At 43.0% G+C, this 18613-nt stretch overlaps 1 protein-coding gene across 1 annotated transcript in view; it reads right to left on the reverse strand.

Annotated features, from left to right (window-relative positions):
* LOC137427798 (interleukin-6 receptor subunit beta) overlaps window positions 1-18613 on the reverse strand; it is a 142286-nt gene that overhangs the window by 71810 nt on the left and 51863 nt on the right. Inside the window, exons 5-7 of the mRNA XM_068117548.2 lie at window positions 17563-17686; window positions 14853-15013; window positions 7098-7252 (exon numbers count right to left, since the gene is read on the reverse strand). Coding sequence (XP_067973649.1) covers window positions 7098-7252; window positions 14853-15013; window positions 17563-17686 — 440 coding nt within the window. The remainder of the gene's footprint in view (window positions 1-7097; window positions 7253-14852; window positions 15014-17562; window positions 17687-18613) is intronic.

Below are 18613 nucleotides of genomic sequence, written 5' to 3' on the forward strand. Positions count from 1 at the left end.
GGGAAAAGATGAAGCGCAGGTACGACGACCGGAGCCAGGGGAGTCAATACGCTCCGGGGACGAAGATTTGGTTCTTTAATCCCCGGAGGCGGAAGGGAAGGTGCCCAAAACTCACCTCCCCCTGGCAAGGCCCAGGAGTCGTCCTGTCGCAAATCTGTGACGTGGTCTTTAAGATCAAAATGGGGCCACGAGCCCTCCCTCGGATCGTCCACGCCGACCGGATAAGACCTTACACCGGCGAGCAGGCGCCCCCGTGGATTGCCTCGGCTTTAGATGCCGAGGCGGGACCCAGTACCTCTGAATAAGGGGGGCTTATTAGTGCCAGAGGACTGGGGGATTGAGGAGCGATAGGCCCGGTGGGAGAGGGTGGCATCCCTGCCACCTTTCCCATGGTGGGGCAAAGGAGCTATAGCTTATGGGGTGTATGGCAGTGAAAACTAGCCCGGGTGGGTTAGGATATTGTGTGTAGGGATCTAGCGAAGATGACAGTAGGTAACGTTAAGGTTAGTTAGTGACTGATACCTGTAGTGGGGACGCAGGTAGATTAGTGTGGATGATAATGACGTGGGAGCGCAATAGTTTAAAGGGACGACTGGGAAGCGCAAGTTTCAGAAGGGAGTAGTTAGCTGAGATGATGCCGTGTTTGTGAGAATTGAACAGGTGTGATTGCACAGGTGTGCAACTGGACAGGTGTGTGGAGCAGTGTATGAGTAGTGAGTGTGTGGATCAGCGCGAATGCGCTTGGGGAGAGAAGGGTGCAGGTGGCACCAGGTGCGAGAGCACAGGTGTGCAGGTACAGGTGTGTGGAGAGAGTTGGAGTGAGTGGTACGGAGTGGTGTGCATGGTGCGAAGGTGTGGATGGGGGAAGAGTGGACCCCTTTCACGAGTACCCGGGGCGGGTAGTGTAAGTGTTAGGTAGAGGGTGCAGGTAAATTGTGGTTGGATATTGGCATTTGTGGTGCGGTGGCAGAATGGTGTTGTGGATGGGTGCATTAGTGTTGTGGAAATGGCTGGGCGTGTAGCCTGTTAGTGTGTGTAGTTGGTTGGGCACTCCACCACTGTGAGGATGTCGCCCAGGTGAGGCCGCAGGTGGGCTCTGGGAGCCGGTAGTTGTGAGTGGGTACCTGAGGATCCCGGGTGTGGATCGGGCAGCCCAGTGCCAGAGAGGGCACGGAGTGGGGAGAGAGCCAGAGGGCCTTCCCCTGGTAGTTAGGTTAGGGTAAGGAGCAGGTAAGCTCGGAGGCAACTGCAGTGGTGGAGGGGTGCAGGTGGGTAGACCCACTGGGAGAGGTACACGCCACAGCCCAGAAATTGTACGAGGGCACCGGGAGATGAATCGGGGGAGTGAGACCCCAAATTGAAGAGCACCACAGTTTGGCCAATGGGAATTGGTTTTTAGAACCCATAGTGTAAGAGGGCCAATGGTTTGGCCGGAGAGAGACCCCGGGTAGTGTAAAGTTGTTAAAGTCATTTAGGAGATAGTTAGGATTGATGAACCTGTCGCACCATACGCAGCCACTTGCCTGTGGTGATGATGATGACTCCACACCTGTGTTTTCTTTGTTTGTTGCAGGAACTGAGATTGCTGTGAGGATTTGTGAGACGCATCACGACGTGGATGAGACATTGGGGTGATTCCATCTCTCCCTCCCTAGGAGGGACTGATGATGAATTGGTGATGGCAAATTTTGATGTTCAGTTGGAGATGGCAAATTTTGATGAGAGTTGAAAATGGCAAATTTGATTGGTTAGGAGGGAGAGAAGACGAATTTGGTATATGGGAGGAACGGGGAAGACAGTAGGGATGTTTGTGGATTTGTAAAGTAGATGTTTATGGGTAGTGTTGTGTTGTGTGGATGCAGTAAGGGGTAAGGGAGGGGCCATGTAGGTTACCTGGTGGGGGGGGCGTACGGTAGGAACGTACCTGTCTCACCTGGTTCCCATGTGCCCCCAGTGTGCATCACCTTGCATTGCGTGCACTTTTGCGCCCTTACCACCTTGCTCACTTGTCTTGTTTTTGTCTCCCACCTCCGAGGATCTGGCTTTGGGGTAGAGAGAGAGGAGAGAGAGGTGCTGGCGACGCAGTTGTGGGCCTGCACTTTCGCTGTTCGCTGCCTGGATCGGTACACCATATGGACCGCAATGTTTGTGGCCACCCACAATGGACCGCAGTTCGTTTGCGGCCAAGCACCACCCGGGGATGGACCTATGGGTCAACGTGGCACCTATGCCATACAGGTGAACCACTTTTAGTTAAACACCAAGTGCACCACAAGAAGAGCAAGAGACACCTGCAGGGTTAGGGGTTGTCGAGTTTATTTTTTGTTCCAATGAACAATGGTGACTGCACCGATTGGCGGTGGGGTGGTGCTTTTGATGCTGGGACAGGGTGCTCTGCACGTTATTAAAGGCCGTCGGCCACAGAGCACTCGTGGGTTGGTGTATCGATGTTGGCAAGCGCGCTCTCTCTATGCATAACATCTGCATGTGTTCCTCCAAAGACAGGTCCTGGATCGTAGTGTAAATATCAGCGTAGTCTTGTAAATAATGCTCCCTACCGGCTGTGTGTTTAGTTTGAGGATTCTTTCCGGATTCGGTTATCCTGTGGGTGTGTTTCTGAGAGGAGAAGGGTGCAACGTCGCAGGGGGACATATTTACTCATTTGTGAATATCTATAAAACTGTCGCACTCAGGGTAGAGTTAATAGTAGAGGGAACTACATTGCGTGCCACACTAAAGTAGGTAAAAATTTATCGGGTCGGGACGCCCCGAGGGTAGAGAAGGGTGCAATGTTGCGAATATGGAATTTGACCTCCATATCCGCTTGTAAATATTCCCCTATCTTCTCCGATACTCCCCAACTCTCCCCTTACCCCATTCCCTAGTCCCATTGTCTGTAAACAACACCCATTAGAGCCGATCTTCCCCTTCATTCCCCCATTAAATGTCGTGCCCAGGTCCCCCGCACCACACGTAGACAATTATAGGACATCTTGCTAGTTATTCTTAATCTATGTCAGTTAAGGACTTGTTTCCATTAATTATGACTCTTCGTTGCACCAGAATGTGATGATATGGCACCAGTAGGAGTTTAGGACCTTCCCATACCTCCCCGCATCTCTTCCCATCATCTCAAGCTCCAACAACAACCACAACAACAGCGGCTTTGCGTCCTCACTCCGGCTCGGTTGGCCGCCATTGAACATGTGCTCGACGGGGTTACCCAGAAGGGGGCTCCCTGTCGGCCCCTCGTCAAGGGCGGAGCCGGTAACCCCCGCACCCAATGAGAAGCCATGGGCCGATGCCATATGGGGCGGAGCTAACGAGCGAGGGCGTGACTCCCCGCCGAATATACGCGGCCCCGCGCCGGACGTGACGAGAGATGCGCCCCGAGCTTGGAAGGACAAGACGCCACCCTCCCGAGCGCTGAGCGACCTCCCCGGCATCTCCACCAAAGTCGCGACCCACGAGCGCTGAGCGACCTCCCCGCATCTGCTGGACACCAACGTACGCGATTCTGTCCCTGAGCCAGGTGCACCTGAGCCATCGACTGCCTCCCCTTTTCATCAACCCCCGTGTGAGTCAGCAATTTTGTCCCGTGTGTCTGTCGTCTGTCCGGGGTTAATATAAGAGTGTGTTTAAGTGCCCACCTTCCTATGTTTCCCTCTTGTCCCTGTAATCTAACCTTTTCCGCCTTAATATAACCTCCTCCGGAGGTCTTGAGAACTGAACCCCTGGTGTCGTATTGTGTCATTATAACCCAGCCGGGTGTCTTCTTTTTTCCTTCATTGGTCCAGCGTAGCGCGATTAGTCACATTCGGGCACAATCGGGTAACTTGTACGGATACGGCGGCCATCCCGCTCGGCCCACCATACCATCAAAGTCGTATCTGTAACAATTGGTGTCAGGATCAACGTAGATCAACTGCGGCTTTTAACAATATTTCAATGATCTTTAAGAAAGCAACCATGGGACGTTTGATGTCACATGGAATATGTGTGCATATATTGTGACGGATTTTGGAAAACCCAGGAGTGTCAAATACCAAATCACAAAACAAGAGAGTAGTTATATCATAGTAGATAAACCTAGGAGTCCAACATTTAGTATTGGGGGAAGGGGAGGCTGGGAGGGGGGGGGGGGGAGGAGGAGGGATATGTGTTGGGCTTGTAGTGAGGCTTGCCACATTTTCTTCTCTTTCTCTATTTCAAAACTCGCAACACTTCCAAAGTCTTCACAAAATCGAACCACAAACACTACTCAATGTTGGTCTACACCACAACCCCCACAACTTCACACAGAATAGCCTGCATTCGCCATTGGCGTAAATGCCAGACACGGTGTCCCACACAGCAAGTGGGTACACAGAGGAAGCGAGATAGGTATGCTACCCCCTTCCCCCTGCCCCCCCCCCCCCCCTCCACACAGTGAGTGAGCATCGACGTGGATACAGCAACACAGTCACGTTCTGTACCAGAATTGGCACTGGCAGACGACAGAAACCAGCCAATGAGCGCCGCTGTATCACAGAAGTGTGGACATGTTAGGCGACAGGCAGCAAGGCTATAAAGTGCTAGGCCAATCAGGCAAGCGAGGGTGCCACACCTGTGAAACCCACAAAGGAATTTGAAGTGCGCCACACCTGGTAGCCATCCGAAGGAGTTTTAAGTGTGCCACAAATTGGAGCCACACGGAGACATTTTGAGTGTGCCAGGCGTAGGAGTTTGAGTTTGGAGCTGGAATGGAGAAGAGTTCAGAGTCGAGGACGGAACTGGAGATGGAGCTTAGAGAGGAGCAGAGCGGTCTGATGGAGAGGCGGTGATATCGCCAAGGAAGAGCTCTTTGGCATGGTCACAAAAACCTGCTGACACTCACAAAGATTCTCAATCACAAAGATTCTCCATCTAAAACACCAGAGCATCGGCAGAGTTCACCAATGGTCTTTTTCAGGACCCCCATCATACTTCTGCACCTCACACTCTTGCAGCAGAGAATTTGAACACCTCACTTGCCTCACCTCTACACACAGCCATATCACTCACCCAGTTCAGAACCACGTGAGCCGCCTGGCTCACGTTCGGGTAAGGGTGGGGTCGCACACTCACTCCACCTCTAGCACTAATTTATCCATCAACCTTACTCTTCTTCCTCTTCTTCTTCTTCTTCTTCTTCCTCCTTTCCCAGAATGAATGTGACACCAAAGTTATTAAGTTATTTGCGGTAAGTGATTGTCAAAAGGTGCTTCTGTGTGTAGATAAGACTTCCGCATGTGTACCTTTGTTTGACTTGTAAATATGTGCATTGTTGAATTATAATCCCTTCCAAACTCTCCATTTGTCTGTTTCAATTGATTAGACATAGCGTGCTGTATCAGGGAGTTCATCCTCGCTGATTTGTTGCAAGTAGTCATAAGCCAACGCGTAACCTATGGCAATGCTCGGCCGTATCCTGGAATTGGTTGTGCGTTGGGAAGCACAGTGCTCTATCTGGGGGGTTTAATTTGCCAGGAAGGTAAAGCGGGATTTGGATGCCGGAGCCTACCTAAATTAGGTGTCTCATATGGTGCCTGTGGTTGCTTAACAACCAATCGCACTGCAGAGTTATCTGAGGAGCTTCCGGCTTCAGCATCATCATCGGGGAAATAAATTTGAGTACTCCCCTTGTAATCCATCTTGATGCGAATCCGTAACATTACATACATGGGATCTTTAATGCCCAACACCGTGGATCTTTAACATCCACTAACTAATGCTGGTAGGCACGGGGACATCCAGTTTACCATCCATCCGAGGAACAGCACACTCATTGATGAACCACTCTGCCAGCGAAATGGCAGGATGTGAGTTTATAGCTGGGCTGAGATTCAACCCCAGGCTAGACAGCTTTGAGGTGAGCTTGCGTACCTCTATTCCATACTGCTAGTCCACTCAACAACTACTACGTAAAACTGGTGGAATGTACAAATTGTATATATACAGTAAACCCTCATCCAATGCGGGGTTTAGATTCTTGAAAATGAGGAGTTGGGGAGGGGGCAGGTGTACAAAAGAACACCCTGACAATTTATTGTGTTAGTGGAAGCACGAAGTTTCACGGATGGTGATTGGCTGGTACACACAGGTACCAGAAGTAAAAAACATAATTACATAACCACATATTATTCAGTCAAGTCAATTCCGTCTAATAAACAATATCCTTTTCGTCGATTTACTTCACCGAGAAATCTTAGTAGTGACTATTATGCGAATTTGGAGTTGGGAGGGACAGCATGCAGACTTGGAGTTTGGAGTTGAAGAACAAAGGTGGAGCCATGGGGTTGGGAGGAGGGGTGGTTGGCGACTTGAAGAAGAAAGGGGGAAGTGCGGACCTGGGGTGGGGAGGGGGGATTGAAGACTTGAAGAAGAAAGGGGAGTAGAGGACAGAGACTTGGGGTGGGCGGCAGGGAGGGGACAGAGAGCTAAGAGAAGGGCTTTGAGTACTCGGGGTGGCAGAGAACTTGAAGAAGAAAGGGGTGGAGGACTTGAAGTCACATTTTACATGACGCGAAATCTCCGTGTGTCCCTGCCAATATGCTGTCAAAGGATATTCTGAGCAAGCTCCCTAAATATTCCACACTCTGTTGGGAACTAATTCACTTACAACAGCCCAATGGAACAATGTTTTCTGCTCGTGTGTGTGTATATATATATACATACATACATACATTAAACACACACACACATTCTTTTTTTATTGAACATCATAACACGATCAGAAATTGCATACATGCAATATGCAGCAAAGTTTCACTTGCACATGTATGCAGTGGTGACGGACACAAGGTTGATGAAACAAATCATCAATGGAGCAGATGGAGGGGAGGTTCAGCAAATATATATGAGACCAACAAAGTTGGTGGTTGGCAGAAAACTGCATTCCAGAGAGAGCCAGAATTCTTTGGAACTATTTTTGAACTCAACAACAACTTACATGGCGCAAGATGCAGCGCCACAATTAATGTGGTGATTAAATATCAAATCCTTTACCTCGTGTGATGGCAAGAACAACAACTATGATAATATAACCAACAAAAAATGACTTGTGTGCTTTTACTAACCGTCTTCCAATGATCGGTGCCATCGAGTTTGTAACGTAGCTCAAACAACATTCGAGAGTAGGATCGAGCCAGAGCATGTTTCCACTTTACCTCAAGAAAGTCTGGAATCGTTGGTTCACCTGAAATCTCTACAATGTCTGGTGGGGATGGTTTGACTGGTTGGTACAAAATGGCAAAGTTATTACAAAGTCCATCTTATCAAAGTACAAACTTATGACAAAGTCCATATTATCAAAGTACAAAGTTATTACAAAGTCAATCTTATCAAAGTACAAAGTTATTACAAAGTCAATCTTATCAAAGTACAAAGTTATTACAAAGTCAATCTTATCAAAGTACAAAGTTATTACAAAGTCAATCTTATCAAAGTACAAAGTTATTACAAAGTCCATCTTATCAAAGTACAAAGTTATTACAAAGTCCATCTTATCAAAGTACAAAGTTAGTACAAAGTCAATCTTATCAAAGTACAAAGTTATTACAAAGTCCATCTTATCAAAGTACAAAGTTATTACAAAGTCCATCTCAACAAAGTACAAAGTTAGTACAAAGTCAATCTTATCAAAGTACAAAGTTAGTACAAAGTCGATATTATCAAAGTACAAAGTTAGTACAAAGTCGATATTATCAAAGTGCAAAGTTAGTACAAAGTCCATCTTATCAAAGTACAAAGTTATTACAAAGTCCATCTTATCAAAGTACAAAGTTATTACAAAGTCCATCTTATCAAAGTACAAAGTTAGTACAAAGTCCATCTTATCAAAGTACAAAGTTATTACAAAGTCCATCTTATCAAAGTACAAAGTTATTACAAAGTCCATATTATCAAAGTACAAAGTTATTACAAAGTCCATCTTATCAAAGTACAAAGTTATTACAAAGTCCATCTTATCAAAGTACAACGTTATTACAAAGTCCATCTCATCAAAGTTCAAAGTTATTACAAAGTCCAGCTTATCAATGTTTAAAGTTATTGCAAAATCCAGCTTGTCAATGTTTAAAGTTATTGCAAAATCCAGCTTATCAAAGTCCAAAGTTATTACAAAGTCCATCTTCTCAAAGTACAAAGTTATTACAAAGTCAATCTTATCAAAGTACAAAGTTATTACAAAGTCCATCTTATCAAAGTACAAAGTTATTACAAAGTCCAGATTATCAATTTTTTAAGTTATTGCAAAATCCAGCTTATCAATGTTTAAAGTTATTGCAAAATCCAGCTTATCAATGTTTAAAGTTATTGTGAAATCCAGCTTATCAATGATTAAAGTTATTGCAAAATCCAGCTTATCAAAGTACAACGTGATTACAAAGTCCATCTTATCAAAGTACAAAGTTATTACAAAGTCCATCTTATCAAAGTACAAAGTTATTACAAAGTCCATCTTATCAAAGTACAAAGTTATTACAAAGTCCATCTTATCAAAGTACAACGTTATTACAAAGTCCATCTTATCAAAGTTCAAAGTTATTACAAAGTCCATCTTATCAAAGTACAAAGTTATTACAAAGTCCATCTTATCAAAGTGCAAAGTTATTACAAAGTCCATCTTATCAAAGTACAAAGTTATTACAAAGTCCATCTTATCAAAGTGCAAAGTTATTACAAAGTCCATATTATCAAAGTTCAAAGTTATTACAAAGTCCATCTTATCAAAGTACAAAGTTATTACAAAGTCCATCTTATCAAAGTGCAAAGTTATTACAAAGTCCATATTATCAAAGTACAAAGTTATTACAAAGTCCATATTATCAAAGTGCAAAGTTATTACAAAGTTCATCTTATCAAAGTACAACGTTATTACAAAGTCCATTTTATCAAAGTACAACGTTATTACAAAGTCCATCTTATCAAAGTACAAAGTTATTTCAAAGTCCATCTCATCAAAGTTCAAAGTTATTACAAAGTCCAGCTTATCAATGTTTAAAGTTATTGCAAAATCCAGCTTATCAAAGTCCAAAGTTATTACAAAGTCAATCTTATCAAAGTACAAAGTTATTACAAAGTCAATCTTATCAAGGTACAAAGTTATTACAAAGTCCATCTTATCAAAGTACAAAGTTATTACAAAATCCAGCTTATCAATTTTTTAAGTTATTGCAAAATCCAGCTTATCAATGTTTAAAGTTATTGCAAAATACAGCTTATCAATGTTTAAAGTTATTGCAAAATCCAGCTTATCAATGTTTAAAGTTATTGCAAAATCCAGCTTATCAATGTTTAAAGTTATTGCAAAATCCAGCTTATCAATGTTTAAAGTTATTGCAAAATCCAGCTTATCAATGTTTAAAGTTATTGCAAAATCCAGCTTATCAAAGTCCAAAGTTATTACAAAGTCAATCTTATCAAAGTACAAAGTTATTACAAAGTCAATCTTATCAAAGTACAAAGTTATTACAAAGTCCATCTTATCAAAGTACAAAGTTATTACAAAGTCCAGCTTATCAATTTTTTAAGTTATTGCAAAATCCAGCTTATCAATGTTTAAAGTTATTGCAAAATACAGCTTATCAATGTTTAAAGTTATTGCAAAATACAGCTTATCAATGTTTAAAGTTATTGCAAAATACAGCTTATCAATGTTTAAAGTTATTGCAAAATCCAGCTTATCAATGTTTAAAGTTATTGCAAAATCCAGCTTATCAATGTTTAAAGTTATTGCAAAGTCCAGCTTCTATAAAGAGAGATTGCCATGTACAATGAGCATACATGGAACATTCACCAATGTCAACAAACGAAACATTCAGCCACCACAATAGTGCAATGAAGCAAAAAATGGATAGCAATGTAAATCTATATCATATTTTTCTTATTAATTACACTCGTATAGGTAGGTATACAATATACATATTTGACACCAACATGCCTAACATGAAGAACATGCGATCTTAGTTTAGCCAAACATTAGAATGTCTGCATTTCAATTGGACATTGTCCAATTTGAACAATACAACCCATGGCAATGCCAAACTGTCTTCGTTTTTTTTTTTGTTTTTTTTTTTGTATACTGAATCGAGGCTCGTGAAAGAGCTAACATGTCTCTGCCGAGGTTGTGTCTATGTATACCTATACATAGTCTATGTGGCTTTACAAGGTTGTGTCTTGTGTCTTGTTGTGTTGTTACGAGGTTGTGTCTATGCCGAGCTTTTCTCACTGCAAAGTTTGCTTTCAGGATAAGATCAAATTAATTCTAAGTTCAGTATTTATTTCAATCTTGGCCAACATAATAATATATGATTATGAATAGACGCAAGGTACTGTAATTACTACCACAATGTAATACATAGACACCGTTTTATGGATTGCTTTGTGGGAGCGACCAGGGTAAAATACCAATGACAACATGGCAGATATCATAATGATATTATGTGAACGTGATGTGAAAGGAACAATTTTACTTACCTGAGTGGTTGAAGACAATGAAACCAAAGGTTCGGTGTGATAGTTAAGGTGTTGCGTTTTTTAAGGAAAAGTCTTACTTATAAGTAATGTGTTATATGCAACCCTGAGATCAAATATATGAGGGCATGCTGAAAAGTAATGCTTTCTATTATAAATTAGCCCCTGTTGGACTTACTCTGAAACGGGGGCTTATGGATTGGGTCTCGTCTGTCCGTCTGTGCGTCCATGTGTGTGTGCGTCCGTCCGTCCCCAACCATATCTCGACCATGTATGGACCGATTTTGTTCATACTTGGCATAAAGACAATACATGATGATATACATACATATTCACGTCATTTTGTTTCACAAGGCGATCAAATATGGCCGACTGGAGGCCATTTTAGTAGAAAAAAAACACCATGTTGAACACATCTTCAACAATTTCTTGGACATGCATTTACTGATGGTGTTCCAACTTGGCACAAAGATAAGGAATGATGGCTTAAATATGCACAACATTTTTTTCCAAGATCAGATCCAAGATGGCCGACTGGCAGCCATTTCGTTAATTAAATGTTCCCCAACTATTTATCGGATATGCATGGTCCGATTTTGATCAAACTTAGCACAAGCACAATACATGACGGCTTACATGTGCACCTCACTTTATTTTGCAATTTGATCAAATATGGCCGACTGGTAGATTGGCGGCCATTTTAGTTGTAAAAAAAACAAGTCAGGAGACGACGATGGTTCACGAGCGAGCGATATTCAATGACAAAGGACGGACTATAACCGAAACAGGCCCGGACAGGCCAGGCCCGGAAATGTCAAAACGAAGGTTACTGACCTTGAAATGAGATAGAAAATAATGTATAATCAGTTATGAGGTTAGTTAGCTACACAATACCGAAAATTCGGTGAAAAATGAAAAACAAAAAAAAAATTAATAAATAAATAAATAAATAAAATGAAAAAAAGGAAAAAAAAAAGAAAAATCGAGCTCCGTGGGGCTAGACACATGACATTCGCCTAACCAAATATCGAAACCCCTGTCAAATTCCACCCACTCCCTCGGGGAAGATGTAGCTTGAACTTGATTACCCCTTAAAAAGACATCTTTTTCGGGCGTGGCTCCGCCCACAATGGGCGCAATACGCCCACTCTAGGCAGGACACAACTAGATCATGATATCAACCTCCCACCCAAGTTTCATCAAGATCGGATGATATCATCGGGTAGTTATGCTGCGGACAGACACACACACACACACACACACACACACACACACACACACACACACACACACACACACACACACACACAACGAATATAGTGGTCACTTGATAACTCGCGAACCAAAAACCTGATATTGAACATGTCCTAAACCATTTCTCAGACATGCATTTACCGATTCTGATCAAACTTGCCACACAGATAATGAATGATGGCTTACATAGGTACTTCATTGTTTTTTGATGTCAGATCCAAGATGGCCAACTGGCAGCCTTTAACCACATTCAGCGAAATTTGTAAAATCATGTAGGCTATGACTTCTATGTCTTTTTACCTCCACCACCAAAGGTGGATGGAGGTTATGTTTTCACGCCTGTCTGTTTGTCTGTGAACAAAATATCTCAAAAAGTTGTGGACGGATTCAGACGAAATTTAGCAGAGATGTAGCGTATGTGACAAGGACGAAATGATTAGATTTTGGTGAAGATCCGGATTCGGATCCGGCTACTAGAATTTTTAAAAGCGATTCTTCACCATTTGGAGATGGGGCCAAAAACGATACAGAGCAGGATATCTCAAAAAGTTGTGGACGGATTTGGACGAAACTTGTTTGACCGGTTGGGTGTGTGACAAGGAAGAATCGATTCAATTTGGTGAAGATCTGGATCCGGATCCAGCAAGTATTATTTTATTAAGTGATTCTTCCCCATTGAGTGATATGGCCAACCAGGCGGAGGTATGTTCTCTACTGAGTGCTGTTCTAGTTCTTGTTTTTTTCCAAAACATGTAAAGATATTGGAATGAAACAAAAACCAAAGTCTGCACTTTAGTTCTTCCCACCACTGGGTGCGAAGTTTTGTGATTCTGACACTAGACGTATTACATTAGTCAAGATGGCAGAGGGCAGCAGGAAATTGTCAGTGCTGTGAAGCGTAAAGTGCAGGAGATGACAGAATAGATGACTGACTGGAGAGGAGTTGCTTGGAGATGAGAGTTTGGTGCACCATTACGATCCTGAGAGTAAGAGATGGTCAATGAATACCGCCTGCCACAAAGGATCACCAGCCCTGACATGGCTCCCCCAGATTTTCATCTCTTCCCCAAACTTACGGAACATCTTCATGGAGAACATTTTCCTTCCGATGATGATGTCAAGGCCGCAGAGAAGCACTGGGTAAGTCAGTCGAACACACAATCCTATTGTGACGTCATCACAAAACTGCTCTGACGTTGGCAGAAATGTCTGCACTGCAGTGGTGATTATGTTGAGAAATAAATGTGCACCATGGTAGAAAAAGAGACTGATGTTCATATCTGTCTTTGTTTCATTAACCAAATATCTTTACCTGTTTTGAAGAAAAAAAAGAATAGGAGGCATTGCTTCTCAGCACGCCCTCGTAATATGCTTCACAGATGAAAGTTCCACATGTTAAAGCTCTTCTGTACAATGGAATAGTAATGGGCTTGATGTGTTATTACTTATTATTATCATTATTGACCATACATGAAATAGTAGGCATAACTGCTGAATAGTGTAGGTATGGGTGTGGCCCGGAGATGAAGAGAGGTGGTGGCTGTACGCCAATCAAGAGAGCCAGTTGTTGTATGCCAACTGCCTCAGTGGAAGGATTGGAGGTAAAATAAAATAACATACAAAATACCAATATGATGGTGGAACGGACATCTTAGCAAACCATTAAATCCATTTTCTTTGCCAAACAGTTAATGGTTTCCCAACAATAAAGTTGAAATATTCATTGTATTTCACTATGAGAACCCCTTATATACTTAAAGAATATCTTGGGTTTTAGGTTGTATTCATAGGGGAAAAAATGATGATTTTAAAAAGGTTGTGTTAGCACTGTACAGGAATTTAGTGAGGGCCTCATCTGGAATATTGTGAACAGTTTTGGCCACCACATCTGAGGAAGGACATAGCTGAGATAGAGCGGGCAGAGCGAAGAGCTGGATTGATTCCAGGTCTAACTAACGTAAGCTATGAGGACCGTTTAAACAGAGATGGGATTATTTTTACATTAGAAAGGAAGCGATTGCGAGGTGATATGAGAGAGCTGTTTAATATAATGAGGGGTACAGTACCGTATATACAAAACAAGTGCGGGAAAAAAGGTTTCAGTGAAATATTAACCGATGGTACAAGGGGGAACCGTTTAAGAGTCGAGTCTCTCCGCAAGGTTAGTGACAGTAGAGTCAGTAGATAGTTTTTTTTAATTAATGGGGCTGGGGAGTCCAAATATGTCGCCATCTGAGGAGGCACAGCCTTGGAGGAATATGGAGGAATATGGAGGAGGCACAGCCTTGATGGGCGTAGTGGCCTCCTCCTGTGTTGAAGTTCCTGGTATTGTGTTGCATTTATACCCTTGCTTAATGTTTCTTACTGGACAACACTGGACAGTGTAGTGTCGAAGTACCCATCAACAATTAACATTTCTCGTTTTTATTGATTTATAAAAAGAGATAATTATGCATGGTGTTAGTTCTTTTGAGAGCTTTGATTTTCTTTTGCGGTCTTCTGTTGTATTGACTCGTAAACAGGAGAATATGGATAAAAGTTGGCATGTTTTTCATTTCAAAACATTTGGTTGAAATTTTTTTCTTTTTTTTTGCAGACACTGACATATGTGAACGTTTTATGGACACGGACATTTGCAAATATCCACCCGGTTGAATACTGACTTAGCCAAAATTTGGACGTTCGCGCACGGACCTTTCCCACCATTGATTAAATGTATCTTGAAAATAAAAGAAAAAAATATCGGTGTGTCTTGGACTATTGTGAGTATCTCATTCATACAACTTTTGAATGTCCCTTTTGTGTTTGGAAAGGAAAATGATTTGCCAGTCATCGATCTACAGGATACCACCAAGGGATAAGACATGCTTCCAAACCAATGTAGATAGGACAATCAGTTTAATAAATCTTCCAAAAGATAAACTTGCCTCCTATCCCAAACAAATTCAATCCTCATGTTTCCAAATTTGCAGATGACGTCACACCAGGTATCTCTTTCTAATAAAGCAAATACTTGGTATGCGGAAGAAACAATGAGAAATAATATCAAGTTTTCCATCGCCACAAGTATCGCAGAAAATCACATTTCAACAGAAGAAACTCACCAACAGCCTCAGGTAGAACCCCCTCGACATCAGATACATTGATGCCCAACTCGTTCCTTGCTACGAGGCAAAACTCGTACATCGTAGGTGCCAGACGGACCATCATGCACAGAACGTGGTTGCCCTGCTTCTGGCACCCTGAAAACTCCCCACCCGCAGTCCTGCCACACAACCAACAAATCCAAAACTCATATCTGGCCTGTTCATTATTCTTGAAATAACAAGAGTAATTCGATTCAAAAACATTAGCTATGTCATGGATAATCTTAAAACAAATGAGAGAGTTCATAGAGCACCTTACCCCACACAGTGATGAGAAAAAGGACATGGGACTTTATTGGAAACAGTTTATTGGATGGCGGAGAAGAAGAAGAATCTCGAAGTTCCCCCACCCTGACAGTGTGAGTAGCCAATTTCATTGGTCGAGATGGTGTAACGTTTTGCCCAAGTACGGCTGAAGCCCAAATCCTATCCAGGTTCCTCCTGATGACTACACTTTTGCTCATTACTTATTTTGGTTCCTTCTGATGACTCCAATGCAGTAATGTATGTTTAAAAAAAAAAAAGAAGTTAAATGATGGATGATGATGATGAAATGGTTTTTACAGGATGTAAAAAATATATATTGAGTCGGAAGTGTACCACCATTGATGCACCCTCTTTAACACATTAAATTAGTTATTCGTGCCTGTTGTTTGTGTCCTTCATGACATCCCTAAAAACAGTGCGTTTCCTGTTTGGAATGATTTTCCATTTTGTTTGACTGCCAGATAGAGACAGACTGAAGCAATTGCTTTACTGCGCTGTGCACATGCACGCTCGGGATGAGACACCGTACCATTTGCAAAATTCAGAGACAAAGTGCTACTAAACTTTTTTTTATGTTGAAGGCTCCAGTCACAGACTATATGGTCCACATCGAGGCCAGGCCTTAAATAAAAGAACTGCATAAATAGAAATGAAAGAGAGAGAATGTAAAGGTGAGGAGTGAAAATGAGTAGGAAAAGTGTATGTTTGTTTGTTTGCGAGAAAGAGAGGCTGAAGCTAGGCCGATATATATAGTTTGAGTGAGACAGAAAGTAGGACCAGCAATCCTGACATGGAGAGTGTAAGATGGTTCCGGGCACCACATTAACACTCCTAAGTCTGAACGGTAGTACGACCCTGAGCGGTTGCTGTCTACAATCTACTACATTAAAAAAACTGGTCCAACCGGATGGGTGTTTTTTAGGGGACACCCTCTCCTTACTGGATGGCCGTTGCCTCACTCGGGGAGCTCATCCGCCTTTTAACAGGTATTGTTTTTAGTCCTGCAGGGTATCACAGACACCCTCCCCACTGGCAAGCCAGTGAGGGTAGTCCGTTTTGTAGCTGACAACCCAACCATGTGGCAGGTAGCACTGGGTTACATGTTACCAGTGGCTGTCAGGAGACCGACCTGACTAAATATTCGTGCAGGTTCATTTAACGATTTTTAGGAGTTGCGGATGACGAGAAGACGAGGCCATTTCGTAGGTGTACAAAGCTCCTTTATTCGAACAGAAAGCCCTCATGAACGGAACTCATACAGCTTTTCATAGCGCCAAAAACCCACTTTGGAGGGCGTGGCTTCAACAACCGCGCGCACGTCACGCCCACACAATCAAAAGCCCATGCCCGTGGATTATGTCCCAATAAGGTAACCGCCACATGCGCCCCCCCCAGAATGCACTCGCACGGGCCGAAACGACTGATGACCCGAGCAGGGGCTGCGAGCGGCCTGGCGGTGGGTGGGCCAACCGGGGACTTACCCGACAGGGGACGGCCCCGCCGTGGGGTTGAGCCAACCGAGGGGCTGGTCAAGGCCTCGGGGGAGGCTGCTGAGGTTCCTTGCAGGCCTCCAGAGGTTGCAGAGTAGGAGTAGTAGTTGCACGAGTTGCAGCTTTCTACACGCGAGCTGTAGCTGTAGTTGTAGAGTTTTCGCAAGTTGTAGTTGTAGTATGTAGTTGCGTGAAAGGGAACAAGCAGTGCTTGTTGGAGAAGGCTCACCGCTCTGGTCGCAGAGGAGGTGCTTGGCCATAGTGCGCGCAAAGGCTACGAGCAGCAGTACTCGGCCTGTGTGTGCGAAGTTACGAGCAGCAGTACCGTTGTGTCCCTTCGGAGGATCCCGGAGAAAGCGCACCCTCTGGTCGCAGAGGAGGTGCCGCGCACAGTGCGCGCGAAGTTAAGAGCAGCAGTGCCACCCGCATCCCATCGGAGGATCCTGGAGCAGGCTCGCCCCTCTGGTCGTAAAGGAGGAGCCGAGAGCAGTGCGCGCGAACCAAATGGCCGCTCGTCGTTACCAAAACTCCGGCAGGTCGATCGAAACTGCGTTTGCCATGTTCGTTTGAAACTGCGTTTGCCCTTAGGGGCGGGTACCGTTGCTGGTTAGAGTAATTACATAATCGAGCTTAAAAATGAACGGTTTAGGCACGAATGAGGATTTTTGCCAAATTGCAGTATGACAATTGTTTTTGGTAGTTTTTCATAAAGCATACCAATCTGTAAAATACCCAAATCATCCATACACCTCTCAAGTCTGCCTGCACAAGGCTGTGTAAATTCCCATGCAAAAACCTCCACATGCTTTGCATGAGCAAAGCACAAATCGTTTACTTTAAAGACTACCACATAAATATTCCAGAAAGATCGATTTTGTGTCAATGTTTCGTGTTTAAGGCAGCATACATACCACGTGAAGTTCACTTCATAAATGGTTTCGATTAAAGTTTCTCGGCCAATATCCCAGGTGCAGTTCATTGTCCTCCCGTCGCTTTCAGAAAAACAACTTCTGTTCTGTGGGATGTCGGGTGGATCTGGGTACAAGCAGGACAAGAAAGACAGGATTAGACATCCCCTCCATATTACGGATACAAAAGTGGTAGAACTTTTGAACCCAATTCCCAACTCCACCCCATCACCTTCTATTCCTAGAACTTTACCTTTCCCTCTTTCTCTTGTTCTACTTTTTCCCAAGTATTGGGAAAATTTTATTTTTAATTTAATATACAAGAATTTTATTTTTAATTTATTATACAAGAATTCCTTCCCAAGCTCCTTTCACTTTTCTCCTCTGCAACTTCCCTACAATCTCTTTTCTCTCTAATCCTCACGTCTTCATTTCATTCTCAATTTACTTTTTTTACATTTTATACCCTATCCACACCTCTCAGTCCGAAGTATGCAACAATATGATAATACAAAAATAAAAGAAAACAGTGCTGAGAAATTACCACAAATAAACCACAGGCCTTCCATTTCAACTAATTTGATATCGTAATTGAAATCTGCTACTATGTTAAAACATAAAATTGCTTTTCAGCACTTCTATGTATTTAAGAGTCTTCTATGGTGCAGGACATCAGACACTTTTATTGGTATTGGTTCAAGGGTTATTTAGTTAAAATAATACATCCAGTTATTAATGTTTCTGGTCTGCCATCTTTAAAAATATCACCGTACTCACAATCGCCCCTACATACGTCATCACCCGGTCACTACAATGACTTTCATTTTCAAAAGTCACGTATGTGGACAGTTTAGATTCGATGAGAAAAGCCAAATATTTCAACAAAATACGTCTGTGATCCATATGAGTATACAGACAGAAACTGGACAACAGATGTGAAAACATGGCCAAGTTACCAACGACAACATCATGATTTACACACTTGCCTCTCAGCTTTCTAGCTTGGGTTCGAATTCCGACCAAGATACAAACTGTCATCCCGGTGTTTCACAGG

This window comes from Myxine glutinosa, chromosome 1 (genome assembly GCF_964187855.1).
Source record: "Myxine glutinosa chromosome 1, kmMyxGlut1.1, whole genome shotgun sequence".
NCBI classification, from domain to species: Eukaryota; Metazoa; Chordata; class Myxini; order Myxiniformes; family Myxinidae; genus Myxine; species Myxine glutinosa.